We start from the raw sequence: 22,448 nt of genomic DNA on the forward strand, positions 1-22,448 counted from the left end.
TGGGAAACTTTCTTCTTTTCTCAACTAACTGTAATTACTATCTGTTGGCAGCTAAAGAAGTCTATTAAATCCTAGAAAGTTGGCAGTAAAAGGAGTCTGTTCAGTGTTAGGGATAAGTACTTAGTATCATGTTGATAATTTACCTTTAGGTGTTTATTATCAAAATTGTTGCGGCTTTACATATCTGGGGATATAAAATCAGTACTGAGTTCTAGCAGAGAGAGAAAACCAAGGTTGAAAGTATTGGGGATTGGAATATCACTGTTTTCAGCTGCCAAGTTTCAGTAAATGGAGTAAGTTCTTGTGTGTTCCTGTTGAAAACTTTAAATAATAGAACACTTTAAGTCTTTTTATAAAAAAATCCATGAAAATGTGGAAAATCCTCCGTCATCTAATTTGGAAGATTATTTTCCCCCACCCAGCTGCATCCATTTGGTCTCTCAGAAATTTAAAAATCTGAATACAAAGAGAATACCTTGATACAGAATTATATCTTCAAAATGAACTTTATTGATATTTAAACTAAATCCTCTTCCCCAGAGGCTAAATATGTTTCAAAACTTTTCCTAGACCTCATTCTCCAAGAAGGGCATAGAAGGCAGGAAGTGCAGTTACAGTGATATGCAAAAACTGACCAAAACAGTTTGTTTTAAAATTTTAATTTTTAACTGTGATTGAATTTGAAGTTAAATTTGGATGTAAGAAGATCTACTTTATTAAAAAATAGATGCAATAGTCTCTTCATTCTTAGAATAATATGCTGCAAAAATGAAAAATCAATAGAGGCAACCCTGAGAATAGGGGAAACAGTTGAATGTCTCAGTTACTTGTATCTCTTCATTTCTTGCTGCCTTCTTCATGAAATAAGTTACTTGTCAATAACAATGTATTTACAAATTTGTAATACTCATAATACACTGACCAGTCATGCTAGGTCTAAATACGTAGAGAGAAGGGAGGAAATTCTATCTGTCAAGAGTTAGGGAGCATTTTATTGAAATCATGAAACAGTTTGCAGACATTTTGTCATCTGCTGTATTTTTCTTGTCTATGGAGAAGCTCTGAAAAATATTACTCTTTAGAGCAGGAATTCTAGTAAGAAGTATGAGGAGACATTGCAATGTACAGTGTTCATTATTAAATTAAAGAAGGCACTTGCTCTCCTGCTTGCCTGAAGATTATATAAAAACAAACAAAAAAAACCCACCTAAAAATATGTCTGCAGGGAAAGGGAAAGTGGTAATGCCAAAAGAGGTTAAATATGTCCACAGAATACATTCATATTTAAAAAGACAATGATAAAAGTAATGATCTAATGACTTAACCAGATGCTTCTATTGCATAATTTAAACTTTGAAAGTTAATACCACATTTGAATTGTTTTATTTTTTCTTTCTTACTTAAAAAAAAGAATAAACACAATCCCAAAACTAAACCAAGCAACTAAAGTTCTTCAACGTTCTGTTCATCCAGGTGGCATCACCACTGCCACAACAGAGTAATCCACTCGAGAGCAAGAGCAATTTAATTCAATAAACATATCCTCCTACCAGTTCTTGATTTTATTTCTTAACCATTGACTAGACGATAATGCAACCCCAAAGCAGAATAATCATCAGGTCCAACTGTTTGTCTGTCAAATAGACAATCCGTCATTATGTTCTGCATTGCAGAGTGCTTCGAGTGCATATTCAGCCACAGGCTGAGTGCCACATTCAAAAAGCATTTGAGAAGAGACAGAAAAAAATATAAGGAGCTAGTAAATGGGTAGGCAAAAGTGAGAGAGTCCACATTTCTGGTCAACTCCAGTGTCTGGCCAGGAAGAAGGTAGCTGGTATATAAGAAGAGGGACATGCAGAAACATTGCCTCCACCAAAACCAAAATGTTTTCATCTCCCCACAGTTTAACAGAACTCATACAGTTGTGTATGATTGTGAACTCAAACTTGTTTTCATGTGTCTTGTCCTGTCACCAATGTAACTATCCTTATATTTTCCTTGTGGTGTCTTCTATCTTCACAGCTTCAGAATATTTTGATTTGTATCTACCTTCAGTACCAGTTAGAGTTCATCCTAGTGACAAGAAAATAAACAATGGAGTTTCTCTGAAACTACAAACAAAAATATTTTTTCATATGATTTTAAAATTTTCAGTAGCAATAATTTTTCAATTGGAAAAACATTTCTTAAGCAGCTGTGTGTTAATATCTTGTTAAGTTTACCCAATCTTGCCTCTGTAATTTGCATTTAATACTATGGATAAAGAACAAATACTAACATCATTTTAAATAGTTATTATTTATAGCAAGTCTTTTGAAAAGGCTCCACAGTAAGTGTTCTTACCTTATTTCTAGATTTTTTTCTTTTTTCTTTCTTTTCCATTGCTTCTAATTTTTCATTCAAAAGGTCAGCTATACCTTTTGCATCTCTGCTGTCTATGTATTCCCCAAGAACACTTTTCTTAAAAGAAAAAAAAAAATAGAGCATGGGTAATATGTTACACAATTTTCAGACAAAATTCAAGAGAAAAGCAGGGCAGAATACAATGGCCTTGGTAGCTTGATTTATGATTCATGAATATATTTTTGTCTCTGTTTAAACAATGCTAATTTGCATTGTATTAAGAACCACTCTTAGCTGCTAGTTTTCAGAACAACACTAATTTTGTTCTGATCATTAAAGAAACCTGAAATTGTTACAATTTGCTCACATTTATTGAGGTGAGTGTTTAAGCTAGACAGCTATTACAAGTCTGCCACTTTGTAATCTATGTGAAATCTGTTGCTGTGGGGGGCTACTTTGAAGACCTACAATGTCTTTACACTTCACCACAGAAAATCTCATGGAATTTGGTGGGATTGTGCCACGAAAGATTTCTAGAACTTCCCATTAAAAATTCAGTTAAAAAAAAGGAAAATAAGTTACGCCAGTTCTCTATCAGAAACCAGCGAATACTTTTTCTTCAGCATTAATACATTAAAAAAGTCACTATAATGTTTCTGAAATTTATTAGTGTTACAAGAATAAAGGCAATCCCTATAAATATCTGAATACTCCTTGTATTTTTAATTTATACTATCACTCTGTTAGTAGGAAATGTTGATCTGAAAGAGTCCCACTGATAATTGAAATAGTTTGATAAGGTTTGTTTTTGAGACAACACAACCATCTATTTTTCATTAATTATCTGTCTTACAATACATTTGATGTCTAAATTGGTCTTTCAATATAATAACAACATTTAATTATACTTCTCATTAGCCAAAAAGAAGTTGTCTGTATTTCATTTAGAGAGAGACCATTTACTTAAGGGTAGTTGGTGATGAAATTGGTAAAAGTTGAAAAACATTTTGTCACCCAAGACCTTGCAAATCAAACCCTAGTTCTGATTAAGCCCACATTTTAATTATTATTAGAATTCTATTTAGTTCTATTAATTTGCAATTTGTTATTATTGTATCACTGTCCTACTATTTTAAGTATTACTGAAACTGATTATTTGGAGATACAGATATATATAAACAATTCACTTTAAATATGTGACAGTAGTATTCTCTTTAGTTTTAAGGTGAAATGAAATACATTTACTAACAGTATCTGCTCAACACTAACATTTTACCTTTGTTCCTTGGTAGGGGTAAAACTTAACAGTAGGATAGGCTCTGATATCAGCAGTCTGACAGGTGTGACCATATGCCTGACAGTCTACTTTTCCAGCTTTTACTTTTCCTTTAACAGCCTGAAAAGAAACATTTATTAGAAACAAACTACAAGTTTACATGGGTGAGTAAAAGCAAGTAAGTGGAATAAGCCAGCAGTGTGGCTAAAAAGAAAAGTGTTGCTCAAATCTTTGAAATATTTCAGAGTAGTTCCTTGCTTGTTTCCCAGACTGTCAGCCTTGTGCCAGGTGTCTCTCTTTGTATTCAGAGAGCACTTGTACTTGAATTCAGGGCAAAGCACAAAAGCACACCACAGCTCCAAAGGCCACTCCATCAAAAGCTGAAATCTGTTTCGAAAGAGGGTCCCCTGTGTGTCTGTCTGTCTGTGGAAGACAACACCCACTGTCTAGTGGGACCTAGAAGCGTGCAGCACTCCCTGGGTAGTAGGCTCATGGAAGAATTGTGGGTTTTGGATGACTGCTAAGAAATAAAGTGCCATCAGCACTTTAAGTAAGATTTTAACCATTACAATAATAACAAGCTGCCAGTATATTTAAAAACATACCCTTGCAAGCATCTCAAATTCAGGAGCAAAGTTTTGGCAAGGTCCACACCAAGGAGCATAGAAATCAATGACCCAATGATCTTTTCCATTCAGAACTTTTTCTGTGAAACTCTGAGGGGTGAGATCTACAGACACCTGTGGTAAATACCTGTGTAAAGGAAGAGTAACAATCAGAATGCATTCAAAACTTTAAACAATAGCAAATTGCATTTAAGAAAAGCTTCTGAAATTAAGAACGTGAGTAGTCTGGAAATCCCTATTTCACACTTTGAACTATAGGAGAATAACTTCTTAAATGTGGTAAACAAAATAATATGGTCTGCAGGAGATGAGTAGACAACAAGGAGTATGCTATTTCTCCAAATTCTAAAAGCAGTAAGTTAAAGGATGTAGAAACTTGAACATCTTAAATTAAGCAATACATATACCCAAGTGTTTCTAGTTCTTGATTTACACAGTATTTAAATATTAATTTATCCTAGCAAGCAGTTTATGAACAAAGTTGAGTGCAGTAACTTACCCCAATGCCCAGCCTCTGAGTGAATAGGCATCTCTGTGCCATCCATTGTAGCTACTATAAAAATGTAAAAGAAAAAACAAAAAGCCAGTTGCACAGTAGTTTGAATTATTCTGAGGAAAAAACCTTACAAACAACTTACTCTGAAGAGTGGTGATAATCAAATAAAGAATGTAAATGCATATGTTCTAGGATATATTTCTATCCTGCTTTCAAATCTGAATAAATGAAAAGTTTCAAAGACAGAATTTAAACCTATAAAATTAAGGACTAGAAGACCAAGACGAGAGAAAGAAGAAATAAATATTAAGATTCGCGTGTAATTTCAAATTACTGCAATGAAATGGCAAAATAAAATCCCTAGTTTGAAGTAACAAGGCCAATGCTATGCAGTACAGTAATGTCCTAACAGCCTATTTTACATCTTCTACACAACAGAAGAGGTGTATTTGTCTTGTTTCACAGCATGGAATGTTTCCCAAAAGGAAGCAATGTACTTACTAATAGTGGTGAGCCGTGTTTGATTTTTGAGGAAAGAGTCTGATTTCAGGATAGCCCCGAACACTTTCTTGGTGACAGAAAGAGTAATATTTTTGACAATCCACACTGCCTACACTGATTAATCCATTTAACATCTGAAAAAGAAAGAAGAAAACCTACCATCAAATATGTTAACCAATACTACTACAATTTCCATAATACTTCTTAGTTGGGGGAAAAAATCTCAACAAAACAGACCAAGATTATCACAAGGCCTTCCTCTTCCCTGTAAGCAGATCACTGGTACCAGAGCCAGCCACCCAGGTGCATTCCCATCATGCACACATTTAGTAAAGGCTGCATGCACAGGGCTCACAAGGCTCACTACCTTAGCTCAAAGGCACTCAGGAGTGGGATTATTTAGTGCAAAGAATGGCCTGTTCCTGTGTGCCCCATGACAGCTCAGTAACTGTGCCAATGCTGGTGCAGTGCAGATGTGCCAGTAGTGTCACTGTGACCCTGTCCTGAACACACGCTATTTGCTGCAAAGGCCCAACCTACCCAGCATGGGCAGGGAAGCTGATGATTACTCAATGTGTCCTACAGAGCTACTAACACTTCAAAGACATTCCAACAGGATAGAAAATCCTGGCTATAATTCCTAGTTGAGTTCCAAATGTCTCAAAGTCACAGGCTTGTTTCCAAAGCCCTTCTTTCCCCCCCAAATTTTCTAGTTCAAATTCCTGTGAACACCTCCAGGAATGGTTGTCAGTAGAATAATAGTACTTTTGCAAATGAGAGAATGCTACAATGACCTTACACACTTGTAACCAACATGAAAAACTGGAATACAGTATCAGTGTATTGAAGCTTTAAAAAAGCTGAATAAAAACTTTGTATTTGGAACAATACAAAACTGTCAGGTAGGAATTGCCTGTTTTGGTGGCAGTATTAGACTCTATATTTTCTCAGCTGACAATTCTCTTAAGAAAGCAGTTGTGCCATCTCAGCAATTTCCCAGAAGAGGAACAAAAGCAGAAAAGTGTTTGAATGTGATTTACCCTGGCCATTTTCTTCCATTCTGGCATTAAGGCCTGGCAAGGTCCGCACCATGGAGCGTAGAAGTCCACCATCCAGATCTCCTCTCGCTTTCTTCTCTGAACCAATTCAGCAAATGTCTCTGGTGTTAGGGACACCACTGATGGATTCCTAAGATCCTAAATAAAGATAGCTCATAGACATAACTCATTGTTGCACAGTGTATCCCCTGTCTAGGGCCATCATGTATAAACAGTGCCAAATTTCGAGAATGTTCTGTGAAATTTGCTTGCTGCTCTGTCAGGGAAGACCCCACATCACTGAAAGGCATAGAAGCACTAAAAGACATTCCTTCAACCCAAAAATCTTATTTTTAAAAGCCTAAGTTGTTGAGAAAAACTATCAAAAAAGTACACCCAGGCTCCAAAAGGGAGGTTTTCTGCCTTCTCTCAATAGAAGAAGGTAAAAACCAGGAAATCCTGCTTATCTAGCAGAAACAGGTGCTACAAAACTCAGCCATGCTATTTAAGCTGGAATCCAAAAGAACACATATAGTGCACTATGGGCCTCTGAATGCCAACTGAAAGACTAATCTCCACCTGTTTCTGCATGTTCTTGAAGCTGCTTTTTCTGAGCTACCTAGAGAGAAATGTCTCTTCAAAAAGTGAAAAAGAGCCTGTGGATATAGCAGTGAACCTGAATGCTGGAGCCAAGTTGGGTGCCAGAATTCTAGCATCAACAGTGATCAATACCAGTAATTTGCAGTTAAAGTTCAAGGACAGCTGAAAAATGTGGACAGCAGCAATCTAATTGACAAAAATGTGAACCGCCTCCTATATCAAGGTGTGTATGTGAAGCATTTCCACCTTAAAAGTTGGAAGTACTGTAACATTCATTCCCTTATTCTCTCCATAAGATAGAAATAATTATCGTTATTTTGCAGATTGGAAGGGATCGTTTTTTATTTGCTAATGATCTCAAATAAATTATGTGACAGAGTAGGGAAATGAATCCATTAGTTGTCAAGTCTCTGACTGACAGTTGCTGGATCACTTTTCTTGCCTGAAGTTTTTTCACTTTTTATTTTCCTTGTCCAATTAAAAGAAAAAAAATCTTAGAATCTTCCAGCTGAAGAATGTATTTGTGTATGAACTGCATAGAAGAAGACTGCAACCAACATTATTATTTACATACCTCTATAAACTCCAAGATTTGCTCAGCTGAGTGGTGTCCTTCATACTCATGAACATCAGACTGATTGAACACAACTGTTGTTGGGTAAGCTCGAATGTTATGCTGATAAAACAAGACAGTAACAAATTCCACAGAATGATTAAGGCTCTTGGACTTGCCTCTAACTGTCCCTGGTATTGGTGGCTCAAGCTGCTCATCTGTTCAGTTTGTACAGTACAAGTGCTCAGGCTTACATGCAGGTGAGAATCTGACACCAGAACAAATCAGTACAGAGAAGATGCCAATTGTATTTAGAGATGGCAAACTGTGTTCTCAATTTAAAAACCAGCCAGTAATTCTTCTGCTATGCTCCACAAACACAGCAATTAATCCATGGGCCTCCTAAGCCTTAGCTTTAAAACTATTCCCAGTCCTCAGATGGAATGTTTGGACTATATGAATAACTATTGTTTACCATTGAACACAGCCAGTTCCCATCATCTGAATTCCTCAGTGGGTAAACACATCTAAATAAAACTTGAAAAAGTTCATCCTTTTTTGCTCATTTTCCATGCCTTTTCAGACATTAACCCCAGGCCCCAGAATTATTAAATTCTGAGACATCTGAAGTCTCCCAGTAACACTATGAAATTAGAATAAAATCTGCCTGTATTCCACATTGATACATTATCTATAGTGTTTATATAGTTTGCTTCTTTAAAAAAAAAAATGATACAAGTGCCTCTTCAATTTAGGGCCCTTTAGGAAAGTAACGTTAAAGGACAAACATCGTCTGCCCATATCCTCCTACCCCCAATCCAAAGAAAATGATATTGTTTGAAAAGATTATATTTGTATTTCTTTATTTTTAGTTCCTGCAGCTTACCATGTTGCAAAGGCCTTCATGGACAGTACAGTCTAGTGTTCCAAATTTAAGCTGACCATAAAGATGTTTAGATGCTTTTCTCAGCTCTGGTAACAAAGCTCGACAAGGAGGACACCACTAGAAGACAAAATGCAAGTAAGTGCAATTGCTTTTCCCACAGGTAGCTCTCAGGAGAATATTCGAGATTAATCATCTGCTGCTTTGACAACAGAGTCCACTAAACACAAAACCCAGTTAGGAACTAGAGCTGCTGGGGAAAGAGGAATTAGAACACCCTCTCGTGATGCTGAAGGGCACTTTCTAGCTACTCCTTAGTACCTTATTACATAGTTACAGAACATATTTTAGAAGGAGGAATATACAGATATCAAATATTTACCGGTGCAAAGAAATCCACAAGCCATGGTTCTTTATCTTTGTCAGGAAAATTCTGAGGTCCCAGTGTGATGACATGGGAGTTCACACTTTCTTTGGCAAATGCAACAATGTCATATAAGATCTTCTTTCCTTCAAAAAACAATGTAGAAAGGAAATTCAGTTTTAACCTATGAGAGGTGTAATTAGAAAACTCTTTGAAAGCAATAGGAGTCTTTCAGATCCCTTGTCTAATCTTTAAACCTAGCCTGCTTAAGTAAATGTAGCATAAAATTATGTTGCTTTTCCTTAGGAGGACAATGTTAAACTGTCCAAACCTACGCAGGCAGGACATACTGTAGTTGATAGTTGATATGTGGCTAAATATTAAACTGGACAGTTACCCAATATTAGCCAAATAAATACTTTATCCAAGACAAGACATGTTTTTGTCAAACAAAACGATGAAATTTTTTTGTGACAGCGTTATTGGTCATTTTACCATCTTACTTGTGTTGGAATTAAAAAGTACAATTCTAGATACACTTGACTTGGCAAAGGGATTGACAAGGTTAAAACTTCAAGCAAAATAAATTATATTGATAAATCACAGCTATTTAGGTGTAACTGAAATTACTGCTCACACAGCTCCAGTGGGCAAAGATCCAGTCTCTTCATAACCTTTGTATACGTATTTGTCAGCAGAAATGAGTTTGTCTGAGAATAAGAACTTCAGGTTAATCAAATCTGAAGTCACTGCACAATGACTTACCAAGATTTATTACTGTTCTTAGATTTTAAACTGTTGAAGCCCTTCAACATAGCATATAAAAAATCCTGATTCTTTTGAGGATTATTTTCTCATAAAGAGAATGGTGAATGTTCTACATGCCATCTATTTTCTACATAGTAAACCAAACCATTCAGAAAAAAATGCACTGAAGTCCAATGTACTTCTCTTCCACTGTAATCCACACCATTATAAAAATGCTGCATGGATGTGACCTCTTCCTGCCCTCTCTGCAGCAATGTATATACAGGAAGTATATAAGGCTTTTCCTTATATATATTATATATATATATTATACCAATCATTAGATGTATGGGATCATTCTTTCCCCTTGATAAGCCTAATCTTTTCTAAACAGTGAAAAACTTTTCACTTTTCCTGGTTATAATAGTATTGAGGTTCTGGCTTAATCCTAGCAGGCTGTTTCTAATACCTCAGAGGCTGAAAAATGAGAACTTCATCTTGCATAGCCTTGTGCTACATTCTCAATGAAGCTACACCTGCTCCTGCAAGCTACAGTTTGGCTTTAGGCTCTCTTCTTCTTCAACCAGCATCACTGAATCCTTTCAGCAGTAAATAGTAACATAGTTCCAGCCTTTTCTGAAAGGAAACCGTGATGTTGGAAATGAAAGTAAATGGTAAAAGTCTCAGTATCTTGGACAGAATTAACAAAGCATGGAATTAGTGCAATGAAACCAAATCCAAGTTTGTCAAACTGGCTGCACTGTGTAACCAGCATGTCAGGTCTCTCTGAAGGGTGTGCCTTAGAACATTCTTTGGTTATCCTACCCAAAGCAGAAGCTGTCCCGATCAGCTTCAGAGATTTCATTTGGATGTCATTATGCAAATGATGTTGAAACAGACTGCAAAGACAAACTACATCCCTCAGCACCTGATGACTGCTTACCCAGGAAAAATAGAAAAAAGAAAACCAAAGGAAATTATAAATAGGTTGTGTAAGGCTACATTATGGTCAGAGGAAAGATTGCAAATATTAAAGCTACAAAACTGTTCTTTGGGAAAAAAAATGTGGTTTGCCAAAGATTTTGTCATCTCAAAGGGATTAGGTCATGATTTAAACTTGCCAAAGTTTCCCTTACCATGATGAATTTCATAATCTCCAGTGCCTTTTCCTTTGAAGACTGCTAAACAAGGCTGATAAACATACAGTTTGTTGCAGATGGTTGGTGAGGAAAGACAGTCAAACTTCCCAACCTATATTTAACAGACAATGCCATTTTAATTAATGCAGCCTAATTTATATCAATTAACATATTTTGAAAGGAAGTAAGAGTCAGAAAACAAAAACATAGAAAACTGATAGCCTTTTTTATAAACATCAGAGATCTTAAAAAAAATTGATGTTCAAGGAAAACTACCAGCATAACTATATCAAGTTGCTTGCTAATTTTTAATTTAAAGGCCAAAATGGGGAATAAAATCTTAAAGAATTCTCTTTTCCCTCTCTCCAAATACAACAGCAAGGAAGTAAGAAGACATCTAAAATAAATGTAAAATTAAAATTCTTCTAGTCAAAGCAACAATTAAAAAAAATACATACTTTATAGATTAATACAATCTGTAAAGGCCTTTAGTGCAAAGTTGAACTTGGATTCTTTTTATTAAGAAAATAATCAACATGATCACAGGGTTTTCTGAATAATTCATATATTAATTATATTAATAGTTCCACATACATAAATTTGATGTTGCAATGTTAATTTATAATTATTAAGGGAATGGGATCTGCAGCAACACTTCCAACAACAGAGCAGATTTAAAAGATAATCTCTCTCTACTTTTAAATTATTAAAAACATACAGGAAATGATTGCTTTAAAGAAAAAACTTTACTGCAGATCTACTATAAGAAAGTATATCTCTTCCAGTACCAGAGGTGGCATGTGCTGGTAAAAGCTAATAACCATGAAAACTATGATTTGTTCTTGGAATGTAAACAGCATTTAACATTAGATGAGTGAGCACTCTTACCTGAATATGCTCATCTTTCAGTAAAAATTTAAGTTTCTTAAACTCCTGCACATTTGATTTGTCCCCCTCCCCAAACTGGAAGAAAAGCAGCCACCGGTGATGAGCCAGACGATCCTTTAAACCACAGGGAAAAACAAAGCAACAACACCACAAAAAATTAATCCCAACTACACCAACGTGCAAAATTCTTTTGTGCTTTATAAAGGCAAGTGTCCAGTTATCCATCTCCAAAAGACCTGGAAAAAATCTGCCAGCAAGCTGGGTTGGGTTCAAGCTGCACTGTAATGTTGTTGTTTCTGTGTGGATTTCCTGTTGTAAATTATGCTGCTATGTGCAACTACCAGTGTGGAAAGAGGTTTACTTTTGTTTTTCCTCCAAGACGTGAGCTACTTTTAAGACTCAATTTCAGTTCATACATCAATTATCATGTATTAACAAGTATTTTCTTCTTTTCTAAATTACCAAACAAAACACACTTAGACCAAAATTCTCTACAATGTAGTTGATTCAAAAAATTACTAGAAAACTGCAGTTGCAGAGAAAGTTGCAATGGCAATTTCTGAGATTTCTTACATTCCTATAAAATCTCCTCCCCTTACTTTTGTTATTTTGCTAAACAACAGAAGTGAATGTAGACAAACAATGTTAAATAATGTTGGGTAGAGTTAAAAAGAAGTAATATTCAGTTATATGCTAAGTTGTTGTGTCAACAAGATTTGAAAAACGTAGAAAATAACAATAAAAATATATTATTTGAAGAAATCTTAGCATATTTTTAAAAAATTACCTCCAATGATGCTGCAGAGATGATTTCAAAGTCTGGTAGATGCTGCATTACTTCCTGATATATTTCTCTGGCATCCAAGGAGTTAAGAAACTAGGATAGAGAATTAACTGTCTTTATTACAAGGAATTACAAACATCAACCTGATTAGTACTGAAAGTGTCAGGGAATTTATTCTGATTTGTTCCCTTCAATCAAATGGAGAATGCAGCTAATAATATTTTATTTGATCAACTTCTTTTTCATACGTGTAATTCCACAAACATCACTATCAGAATCCTGCTTTTAACTCACTTGCCTACAATATTCAACTCAAGAAATTGTATTTTGTCAAGACAGGGACCAAGAGCGTGAAATTCAAATTTCACACCAAATCCAACAATCAAGCTTACAAGATTTCCAATCTAGTTTTACAGCCTTTCATAACTGCACTGTAGAGATATTAAGGTTTCCTTAACTTGTAAAATTTTGGAAGTAATATGAACCAGTAACTGAGTTGGTAAGTTAAAAGGTTCAAAGTGGGTAGGTTGCAATTTATTTTCCTCCTTTTAAAAATATAGGTAACAGTAGTGACAATAAAGGAACAAGTCGTGCTTCAAACAGAAATGTCTCCCATCAATTAGGGAAGTTAAAACTACCACACAAATGTAGGTTGCAATTTTAGAATAGAACTGAGCAGTAAAATTTGTACTGACAGACACTGTAGGAGTACTTTTATCACACATGTCAGGGTAGCATTTCTCAAACTTGTGATACCTGCTGCATATTATTTCTGGAGTAAAAAATCAGGGGCACATCAAAGACCATGGTACCATTTAGGGTGGAAAAGACCTTCAAGATCATTTGAGTCCAAGCTGTCAGCAGCTGCCAAGTTCACTACTCTAAACCACGTCCCCAAGTGCAATGTCCACGCATGTCTTTTAAATACCCCGGGATACTAACTGAACCACATCCCTCAGGGCACTTCCAGTGCCTCACAACCCTTCTGCTAAAGAAAGATTTGCCAACATTCAATCTAAACCTCCCTTGCTTGAGACCATTTCCTCTTGTCCTGTCAGTTTTTACTCAGGAGAAGAGACTCCCAGGCTTGCCAGGACAGCTGGACAGCAGGTTTAGAATCAGCTCTTGGGGCAGTCCCAGAGCACTTCCCAGCCCTCAACTCCCCGAGCTGCTCAGGGAGCCTCCTGGGGAGGTGGCCAGGCAGAGTCACAGGCTGCTGTTCACTCTCCCAGCAAACTGGAATCACCTCCAGGATCACTGCCTGAGCAGACACAGGGACAGAAACTCATGCAGAACATACCAGCTTAGAAGAGAAAAGAAAAAAGCATCTTTTCAGTTGTGTATCATCAGTCTGGAAATGATCTATACATTCCTTTAGCATGGTTATCACTTTGTTTATCTAAATAGATAATGAAAGACAAGTCATACCAAAACACCTCCTTTCTCTTTGTTATTTATGGTGGCTCCAGGTGGGAAGTATGCAGTAGTACTAGATGAGACATCTAAGTTATCACAAAGCTCACCCTGGGTGCCACAGTCCATCCAGCCCACATTAACAAGACCTTCCTGTAATTAGGAAAAAAACAACATAAAACAAATCCAAAGAAAAGTATTTTTAAATTTCAGGTACAGAAATGCTTTTGAAAATCCCAACACAGGCAATTATTTATAATACTTAGAAAATTAGAAGGAACAACACTGTAATTTATTATGTAATATTAATTTTATTTTATAAAATTCTTTAAAAAAACCAGTTATTTCAAAAGCTGCTTGGGCAAAGTATTGAATTCTTCTAAAAGTTAACAGGTGTTATCTTGGTTCTACTCAACTCAGTGAAAGTTTTAGTTACAATTTGATGCTTTCACTTCTGTTATTTTGTTTTAAATATAACACGTAATGCTTTCAAAGTGAAACACTGCTTACCAACATGCCAGCTAGCTTAAGGCGGGTTTGGTAACTCAAGCAATCTGGAAAACAAAAATATTTTATTTACAAACATAAAACTTCACCTTATTAATGCACTAAATCTACTCTTGCTTAGAATTGTCCCTTTCCTCCCAAAAAACATGACCATTAATACTGGCATGCTTCCTGGCTATTCATCCAGTATTCCTGGAGTTGTCATATCTAATAATCAGCACTTAATGATTGTCTACTCTAAGTTAAGAAACTCCCACAAATAACATTCTCTTACTTCATCAACACAGAATCCTCATTTAAACAATTTTACTATTTTCTTCACTGTAAAGACTGACCTTTAAAATTTGTTAATCAGTGTTTAAAACCAAATTAATCTAAGTATCTACATAGAGTCTTGTAATGATATTTCAACAGAAATATCCATTTTCTGTGATACAAATAATAATTCACTATTATAAATACAGCATATGCTTTGAATAGATGCCTTTGGATGCAGTTTTTTTTTTTTTTTAAATAAGATGCATCAACTTCTCCTTAAGTGAAACAAATTTGAAAACTTAATAATGAAAGGGCTGCAAGTTGAAATCAAGCTATTTACAAATGTAAATCCAAGACTGAGGCTCTGGCTATTCAGTTCTCAGAACAAAGGTCACTTTATAAGGCTGAGAAGTCTTTATTTGTCCAAGGTGTAGTGCATTTACTTAGCTCCACCAGCTAACCAAGGTAACTTTCTCATATATTGTATCCAGTACTGATCCCAAGAAAGCCAGGGACAAACAGCTACAAAAAACTGCTCTGATGTAAAACTAGTGGTAAGAGGCAATTACTGTGTGCAAACCTAACTTATTAACTAACTTATTCAGCTAAATTTTAATATTGGTGGTTTAAGGGGGAGATACAGCCTTTCTGCTGCTCAGCTGTGATAAGAAGCTGGCATGTGCCTCAGCAGTAGCTGTCACCTGAGCTGGAAACTGAAGGAGAAACCTTTTCTGCCACTTCCCCTCCTGATGGGTTACACTCCAGTGCTGCTTTAATGACTCACAGGACATTACAGAAGGACAATAACATAATAATTCCATTAATGTCCTTTTGCCAAACTGCTTTTAACAGAGAACTTAAATGACCCCCAGGCCAAATACTGTGGTGACCTAAGACGTTTTTTAGCAGCAAAAGGGATCTTTTTTGTCACATTATTTAAAACATATTTAATATACCTACCCCCACGTTCAGCACAGAAGGTGATCAGCCAACCAACACCAGATGCAAATGAAGTTTCAATAGCATTTACAAAATTTCCTAAGAATGAAACAATTTGCATCAGTTTGCGACTAGTTAAACATGGCCATGAAACAAGGTTTTCTATTTGTATTAGCAAATTACATGAAATATTTTTACTCTCAAAAAAAAGACTTAGTAATAGTTGACAGATTCAGTCATATACATAGTTTCTGCCATATTTTACATAGTAAAAACAATTTCAACAACAACCCCCAAGCCAAACACATGAACATTACCTGCCCATAACTCAGTGACTGTGCTTGTAACATACTGCATGGCAAAGTTCTTTAAGCTCTCTTTTGACCTGTCTCCATAATATTTCACTGGTTGCTATAGAAGACAAAAAGTAAAGTTTATAAAATTAAGAAAAAAAAAAAAAAAAAAGGCAAATAACCCCATCCCAAAACCTACTGTGTTCTTCTAAGAGTACTAAAGCAGCTGCAGGACCAACCCCTCACTACCACCCTAGCTGTTCTCTCCCTTCCCGATCAGAATGTTTGAAATGTAACCTTAATTTAAATTTTGTAATGTGATTTCTTTCCAAACGCTGCAACATGAGGATAATTTAGTCTTAGAAACACCAGCTCCCAATGATTCTATTTCTATTTAAATAAAAATTGCTTACATCACTCCATTTAGCATTCAACTTCTTAAAACTTATCATTGTCAAAATGTACCCATCTATTTGAGAGCACTTTGTACACCACCCCAGCACCACGACTTAGCAAGCAGCTATAAAGAGTGACACACATCATGCAGGTAGCATGGAGGGAATCTTGCAGAAGGAATTTCCAAGTTTCTTTAGGCATAGAGTCATATTCTTTAAGACTCAAAACCACAGACTATGCTTTGTACGTGAAAAGTCCTTGACAACACTATAAGAGAAACTGCTCAAGGAGACTTGTTGCTTTTCTACAGCACCTCTGCTGACAGTAGCTTCCCAATCAAAAGTGATATGTTGCACAGAAAAATTATTCAAAAAATCCATTGCAAAAAGATATTAGCATTTATTTCAAATTTGTTTATATCTAAAATATAAATTATATATATTAAAAAATACTTTTTTTTGACATTAGCTTTGTAAAATAATTTGACTAAGGTAAAGAAAAAGTTATATTTATTATTAAAGGAAGTAACATACTATAAAGCAAGACCTTTATAAAAAAATCTCTATGACTGAACAAGTATTAAAGAAATATTTCTCCAGATTTCATTCTAAAAACACTTGAAGTCTTATCACTCACCATTCCATTTTTGAAAACGTACAGACTGGGGTAACTGTTAATGCCTTTAATTCGACAAAGCATTCTGTTATCACCACAGTTCACAGCTCCAATGCGTATTACTCCATCCAGCTCCTTAGCAAATTCTCTCCACTAAAAAAAAAGTCAAAAAAGAGGCTATTTTCCTATAAAGATATAATGAACACATGCTTTATTTCTGGAATTTTGAATTGTTGTCTCTGGTTTCAGCTTCAGTGTAAAAATCTACTTCATTAAGTTTTAGGCTATTAAAACCAATGAATTTTCAGAGTTCATTTACTTGGTTTACGTACCGTAGGTGCTAAATCATGGCAGTGGGAGCAGCGAGGAGAATAAAAATTCACAAACCACAGTTCTCCTGAGTTAACAGCAGCATCTAGGTGGAGAGAAGAAAACTGTAAGTAAATCATGCACATGTGCAATGTAGTTACATCTAGGATGTACATTTTTGCTATACTGTATTCCCCGAAAGCTGTATTAAGTATTTAATGTCAGGCACAGTAACAGTAACTCTGATGAACATGCTGTTGTAGGCAGGTGCATGAAAATCCTATCTCAGAAGGTATCAGCACTCTGACTTTCAACATCTGTTCTATTAATTAAGAAAAAAAGTACTGTCTGCAGATTATTCTAGCTGAAATGTGTGATAGTGTAAGTCTAGTTACAAAATACAAGTTCTAAAAGATTTTTACCCACTAGAATTTTCCATTTCCTTATATTACTTTATGTGTTTAGTGAGTCTCACCTGGCAATATTTTTATGAAGAAATCACGTCTAATGTAATTTAAAAATCCAAGTTAATGTAATTACTAGAAAAGTCAAGGGAAACAAATCATCTTGCTTATGAAAGCAAATAACAGCAATAAAATATACACAAAGAGCAGTTATCAGCTTTAATTACTTGGCTTTCAGCCTGTCCAATTTTCATGTAGTGGATTTTGTAACCTTTATTTGACTGCATTAAAATATCCTCACAAAAAAGACAACTAAGGAATATGTTGACCCTGCAAATAGACTAACCAAAGAAAGCCTGTGGTCTCAGGGAAATCATGAGGGTCTGCTCTTAGAACAGTTTACAGACAAATTCAGCATGTAGGTCCAATCTTGCACACAGGAAACCATACTCAATATGCAGATGAAAAATCATACAAAATCCAGTATTTTTTACTCTAGCCTCTCTTAGTTACAAACAACTTAGTTGTAATTTTAAAAGGAAAAAAACCTGGACAATATTCACATAGAAACTGTTATCTTTCCACACCTTGTTCTCCTTAGCTGTGCATTTAGTATCTGGTATCACCTTCTGGTTTTGAACTACACACAACTGACTGGATTTCACAGAAAAAAATCATATTAGAAAAGTTTTATCAAGTGCATTTTTATACAAGAGAAACAGCAACAATAAATTAGGAGTAACAAAATTTTAATTCAAATAATATCCTTTTACAGACCTCACAAAATAGCTCTAAAACTTAATGCAAGCTGTTTATTGATATTGATCGATTTGCCAACTAGTGTTTAACAGGAAGCATTAAGGCTTTTTTTATTCTTTGTTTTCTCATGTGAAGATGATTTTCCAACATGTGTTTGTAAAGATAGGTAAGAAAAGCCTACTAAGACACAGCTCAATATGTAAAAATTGTACTTTGGGTTGTCATGTTGTCAAACAGCCATTTATTTAAAAAACTTACCAAATTCTCCTCTATCCAGTGTTATAATTTCGGGATCATCGTCATAAATACCTATTAAAAAAACAAACAATTGCTTTTTATTTTTCCACCTTTAAAACAAACAATCATCTTATGCACAGAAGAAGACAGTAGATTTAAGTTGAAATACTAAACTGGCAGAGGTTTTACAAAAATGCTATCCTTGTTTAACCTCTTGCTAGCTCACTGACATGCAACCACAGCCACTATCAGAACATTCTTCTGATAATTTAGTAACCAACCATGAAGCCAGCAGAGAATTTGAACTACTGCTATTATGGCAAGAGAAATGATGTTAGAAATAACATAATCCAGCTGTCAGATTAAAATTCAAGAAGCCTCAGCTCTCACTGAGAGCTTTATATAATGTCCAGAAGTTTCCACACTTTCTCAGCCTCTGGTTACCTAGACATTTACATCACAAACGTGTTTACAGCCACAGGCTTTTCTACTAAAAAAGTGTGTGTGTGAATGCAGTGGAATGAAGTGGGTAAGGAAGTTAAGGAAGACAAAGCTAACCAGTCCTACCTAGGGCATCACTACAAAACACTCCACTACTTCAACTACACAAGAAAGGCAGTGCAGAGTACCAAAAATACTAATAAAGAGCATTATATTATGCTACTATGGTTGCAGATTTTTACAGTACCTAACATGGTGAGATGTCATTTCACCTGAAGTACACAAGGATCAAATGCAAATAAATAATGAGAGAAATTAATATCTACAGGTGACAAGGTACTTTTCATACTACTTTCCATTTATAACTCACATAATATAGTACATATGTTCACCCATACATATAAATGTGTATAAAGCTATACTTGCATATAGGTACACACACATATAAAATATAAAAATAGATGCTCCCTAAATCACTGATTAATAGACATTTCAGGATATTGTTTCTCAATCAAGCAGTGAAACTTCAGGGAGATAAAATTTAAATCTGAAGATGTTTTAGGCTAATTTCCATATTTTCCTGTGATACTTGTGCCACTGGTTTATTCAATTTCAATCTGCACAGACATTAATTTCTTGGAGATTGGGACATGTTAAATCAAACAACACTAGAAAAAAATTGTTGCCAAGGTAGAGGTTCCTTTCAGCTGTTCCTTTCATCCCAATCCAACTATGTTCCTCAGTTCCCTGTTGTAGTTTACTCCTATTACAGCAGCTCTGAGAATCACTAATTGCAGCCTTTCCCTACAACTACCTAAAATTTGTTCAGACAAACATTAAGCAACTTGTCTCAAGATCATTTTAGGTATGACTCTGTTATTTTTTTCAGCTTCTGTTACCTCTTTACTGATGTCTAATTGCATAACTGCATATCAAATAGGCTTGACAGTGCAAAAATTTCCTCTCAAAATCCCCGTAAAGGATACTAAACAAAGAAGGTCTTCCTACATTAAAAAGTTAAAAAGAGCGCTAATGAAATATTAACACTGACATTTAAGTGAAAAAAAATCTTTGCACTTTAAAAAAATAAACAAGAAGCACACACATCAAAACTTACCAAAATCATAGCGATAGAAGTTCCAGCTCTCGTACCGACCTCCCTGCTGCTGATCTTCGAGACCCTTCTCCCCATATTTATCATACTTCTTCCGTAGGTCTTCATCTTTAAGTACTTCATATGCTCTATTTATTTTCAAAAAATTGTCATGTGCATTTGGATCATTCTATGTAAAGAAAATTATAATTAGTAATTAATCAATAAACCATATAGTGCATATAGTGCTGAGAAAATTATCTTTGGAAATTTTTTTATATCCCTGCTAAGGATGTCCGTTGTGATGGAAGCAGACATTGCACTGTGATCTCAAACCAAACTACAGCAAGGTTTTCTTTCCCAAACCAGGTCTGTCCTCTTATTTCTTCCATTCTCACTAAGTACAACTGAAATACAAAGTGAACTGGTAGGAGGCTGTAACATTCTCCAGTGAACCCTCTTTTTTCAACTCTCTCTTCAGTGGAATTCAGAAAAATACTCAAGAATGGAGACATACCATTTCCTCCATAATCTTTTCCACTCCCCTAGAATCCCTACTTGACCAGTTCAAAATCTCTGCTAGAGACAGATTAATCCCTTCTGGTCTTGACAGTGTAGACAAATGCCACCTCCTTTTATTTAAAAAGCATTTTTGTTCCCAAGATAGCTTGGGAGTTAGAATGGTGAAAAATCTGCAGACATATTTAGAATCCAAGTTTGAGATCTGCACAGGTGCAGTGTAACAGTGTGTGCAAAATGTGCCACACAGTTCTGCTCTTTTAACTTCTGCTAACACGTTTCATTCAAAAGACATTTTCTTAAGATTTTTGTTTTAGCTAGATACACAGGAAATTCATTACCATTATGGAATTTGTCTAACGGGCTCATCTTCTATATATCATCGCTAAAGTTGAAAATAACCTGTTGAAAAATCTTGAGTAGTATCTGCATGCTCAGAAACAACAGAATCTGACCCCAATGGCCATTATTTTGAAAATACCAACAGAGAAAACAAAACTTTCATTTCATAGCTACAAGTTGGAGTTCCTAACTTTGCTGGCATTTGGCTTTCTCACTGAGCTGTCAGAGGCTCCAATGTAGTCAGTGAAGGCAGGCCCTGAGCTGATATGAAACACTGCTGTCTTTTGGGACTCCATGCAGTTGTACATACAAAGTTCTAAACCCTTTTATTTCCTATGAATTTCTGCTTATTTCACGTCATTTCAAGGAAAAACTGATGATGTTTAAAAGTGATTTCTTTGTATTTCAGAAGTACAGTAGCACAGACTGAACCATTCCAATCTTCTCTCTCCAGTTAGTCCAGAGTAACCTCCACTGTTATCCCTTGGTAGTCCCACGATGTCTGCTTTGTCCTATTTGATACTTGGAGACTGATGTCTCAGAACAGGCTGTTCTTATTTGATGTTTAGAGGAGACTTCAGGGCAGGGAAACAGCAAGTCCCCCAAAACTAAATGGAAAGAGGAAAACTCAACAGCTTACCAACAAGGTAATACAGTACACAAATAAGTTTTCCTCTAGTTACAAAAATATAAGTGAGAATTAAAGAATCTTGACTCTTTTCACTACTGCAATTTAACACAGCCCAAATTCAACTCTATCGCTTTTTGTAAGTTTTCTCTGCAGAAAATCTGAGTCGAACTATATTATCAGGTGCTTCACAGAGAGACATTTTTGATAAATTAAAACTGCTTTTTGTTTAAACATTAAGATCCATTAAGTTGACACCTTTGACTTGTTAAAAAGGTAACTTACCTGATTTTTATCAGGGTGCAACTTTAATGCCAGCTTTTTGAATGCTTGGCGTATTTCTCTACTACTTGCTTCTTTGGATACTCCAAGTAAACTATAGTAGTCTTGATCAGTGCATACAAGAACTATTACACATACTAAAAGTAGCAATAAAGACCTTTTGAAATATCTCATATAATCTCCTTTGGATGCTAAAAACTCCATTATGAAGCTTTTGGAAATTTCACAGGCTCTGATTCAAACAGACTTTGGGAAGAGTCTCCAGTAAATGTGCCAACATTCAGAGATACAGCTGTATTTATGGCAGAGCTTTTTAAAACGCCTGTTCTACTTCATGTCACAAGTCTTGCTAGAGAGACACTCTGTAAGATGACAGAAGAAAAAAACAATTAAACACTACTTCTTCAATAACCACAGGTTAGTAACACACCCCAACACCACCTTGTGCGGATTGCACGTGAGCATTTAAGTTTCTGGGTGGCTAATTATCTTCTTTCTGGAAACCACACAAGTGGTAGACCATCTCTTAACAGTTACCTTAATCGGGGTAATCATACACAGCTGCACCGAATGGCACTACAAGCCCCACACCTGTATCGCATCAGAAAAGGCGGCTGTAGGAGGGTTCATACCTACCTTCAGCAGCCCCGCCAGGGCTCATTCCGCGGGAAGGGCCGGTGCCTCTGAGCCGGCCGCCGCCCCGGGGCGGGGGCTGCCCGCCAAGGACGCCCCTCGCAGACAAAGCCGGGCGGGTGAGCCCCGCGCCGGGAGCCGCT

At 35.8% G+C, this 22,448-nt stretch overlaps 1 protein-coding gene across 1 annotated transcript; it reads right to left on the reverse strand.

Moving 5' to 3' along the window:
• Positions 1 to 487: 487 nt before the first annotated feature.
• Positions 488 to 22,448, reverse strand: DNAJC10 (DnaJ heat shock protein family (Hsp40) member C10). The gene is made up of 23 exons (XM_071434793.1): positions 22,309 to 22,448; positions 21,676 to 22,034; positions 19,926 to 20,091; positions 18,389 to 18,439; positions 16,991 to 17,073; positions 16,680 to 16,811; positions 15,672 to 15,765; positions 15,376 to 15,453; positions 14,161 to 14,204; positions 13,666 to 13,803; positions 12,241 to 12,330; positions 11,454 to 11,567; positions 10,563 to 10,677; positions 8,698 to 8,825; positions 8,319 to 8,435; positions 7,454 to 7,555; positions 6,283 to 6,438; positions 5,243 to 5,376; positions 4,745 to 4,798; positions 4,225 to 4,372; positions 3,620 to 3,739; positions 2,344 to 2,460; positions 488 to 2,073 (listed from the first exon to the last, which is right to left on the reverse strand). The coding sequence occupies exons 2-23, from the start codon at positions 21,874 to 21,876 to the stop codon at positions 2,062 to 2,064; spliced, it is 2,394 nt and encodes a 797-aa protein (XP_071290894.1). The 5' UTR covers positions 21,877 to 22,034; positions 22,309 to 22,448; the 3' UTR covers positions 488 to 2,061.

Source organism: Agelaius tricolor, unplaced genomic scaffold (genome assembly GCF_023055355.1).
Source record: "Agelaius tricolor isolate 1412-34295 unplaced genomic scaffold, bAgeTri1.0.p SCAF_10, whole genome shotgun sequence".
Classification (NCBI taxonomy): Eukaryota; Metazoa; Chordata; class Aves; order Passeriformes; family Icteridae; genus Agelaius; species Agelaius tricolor.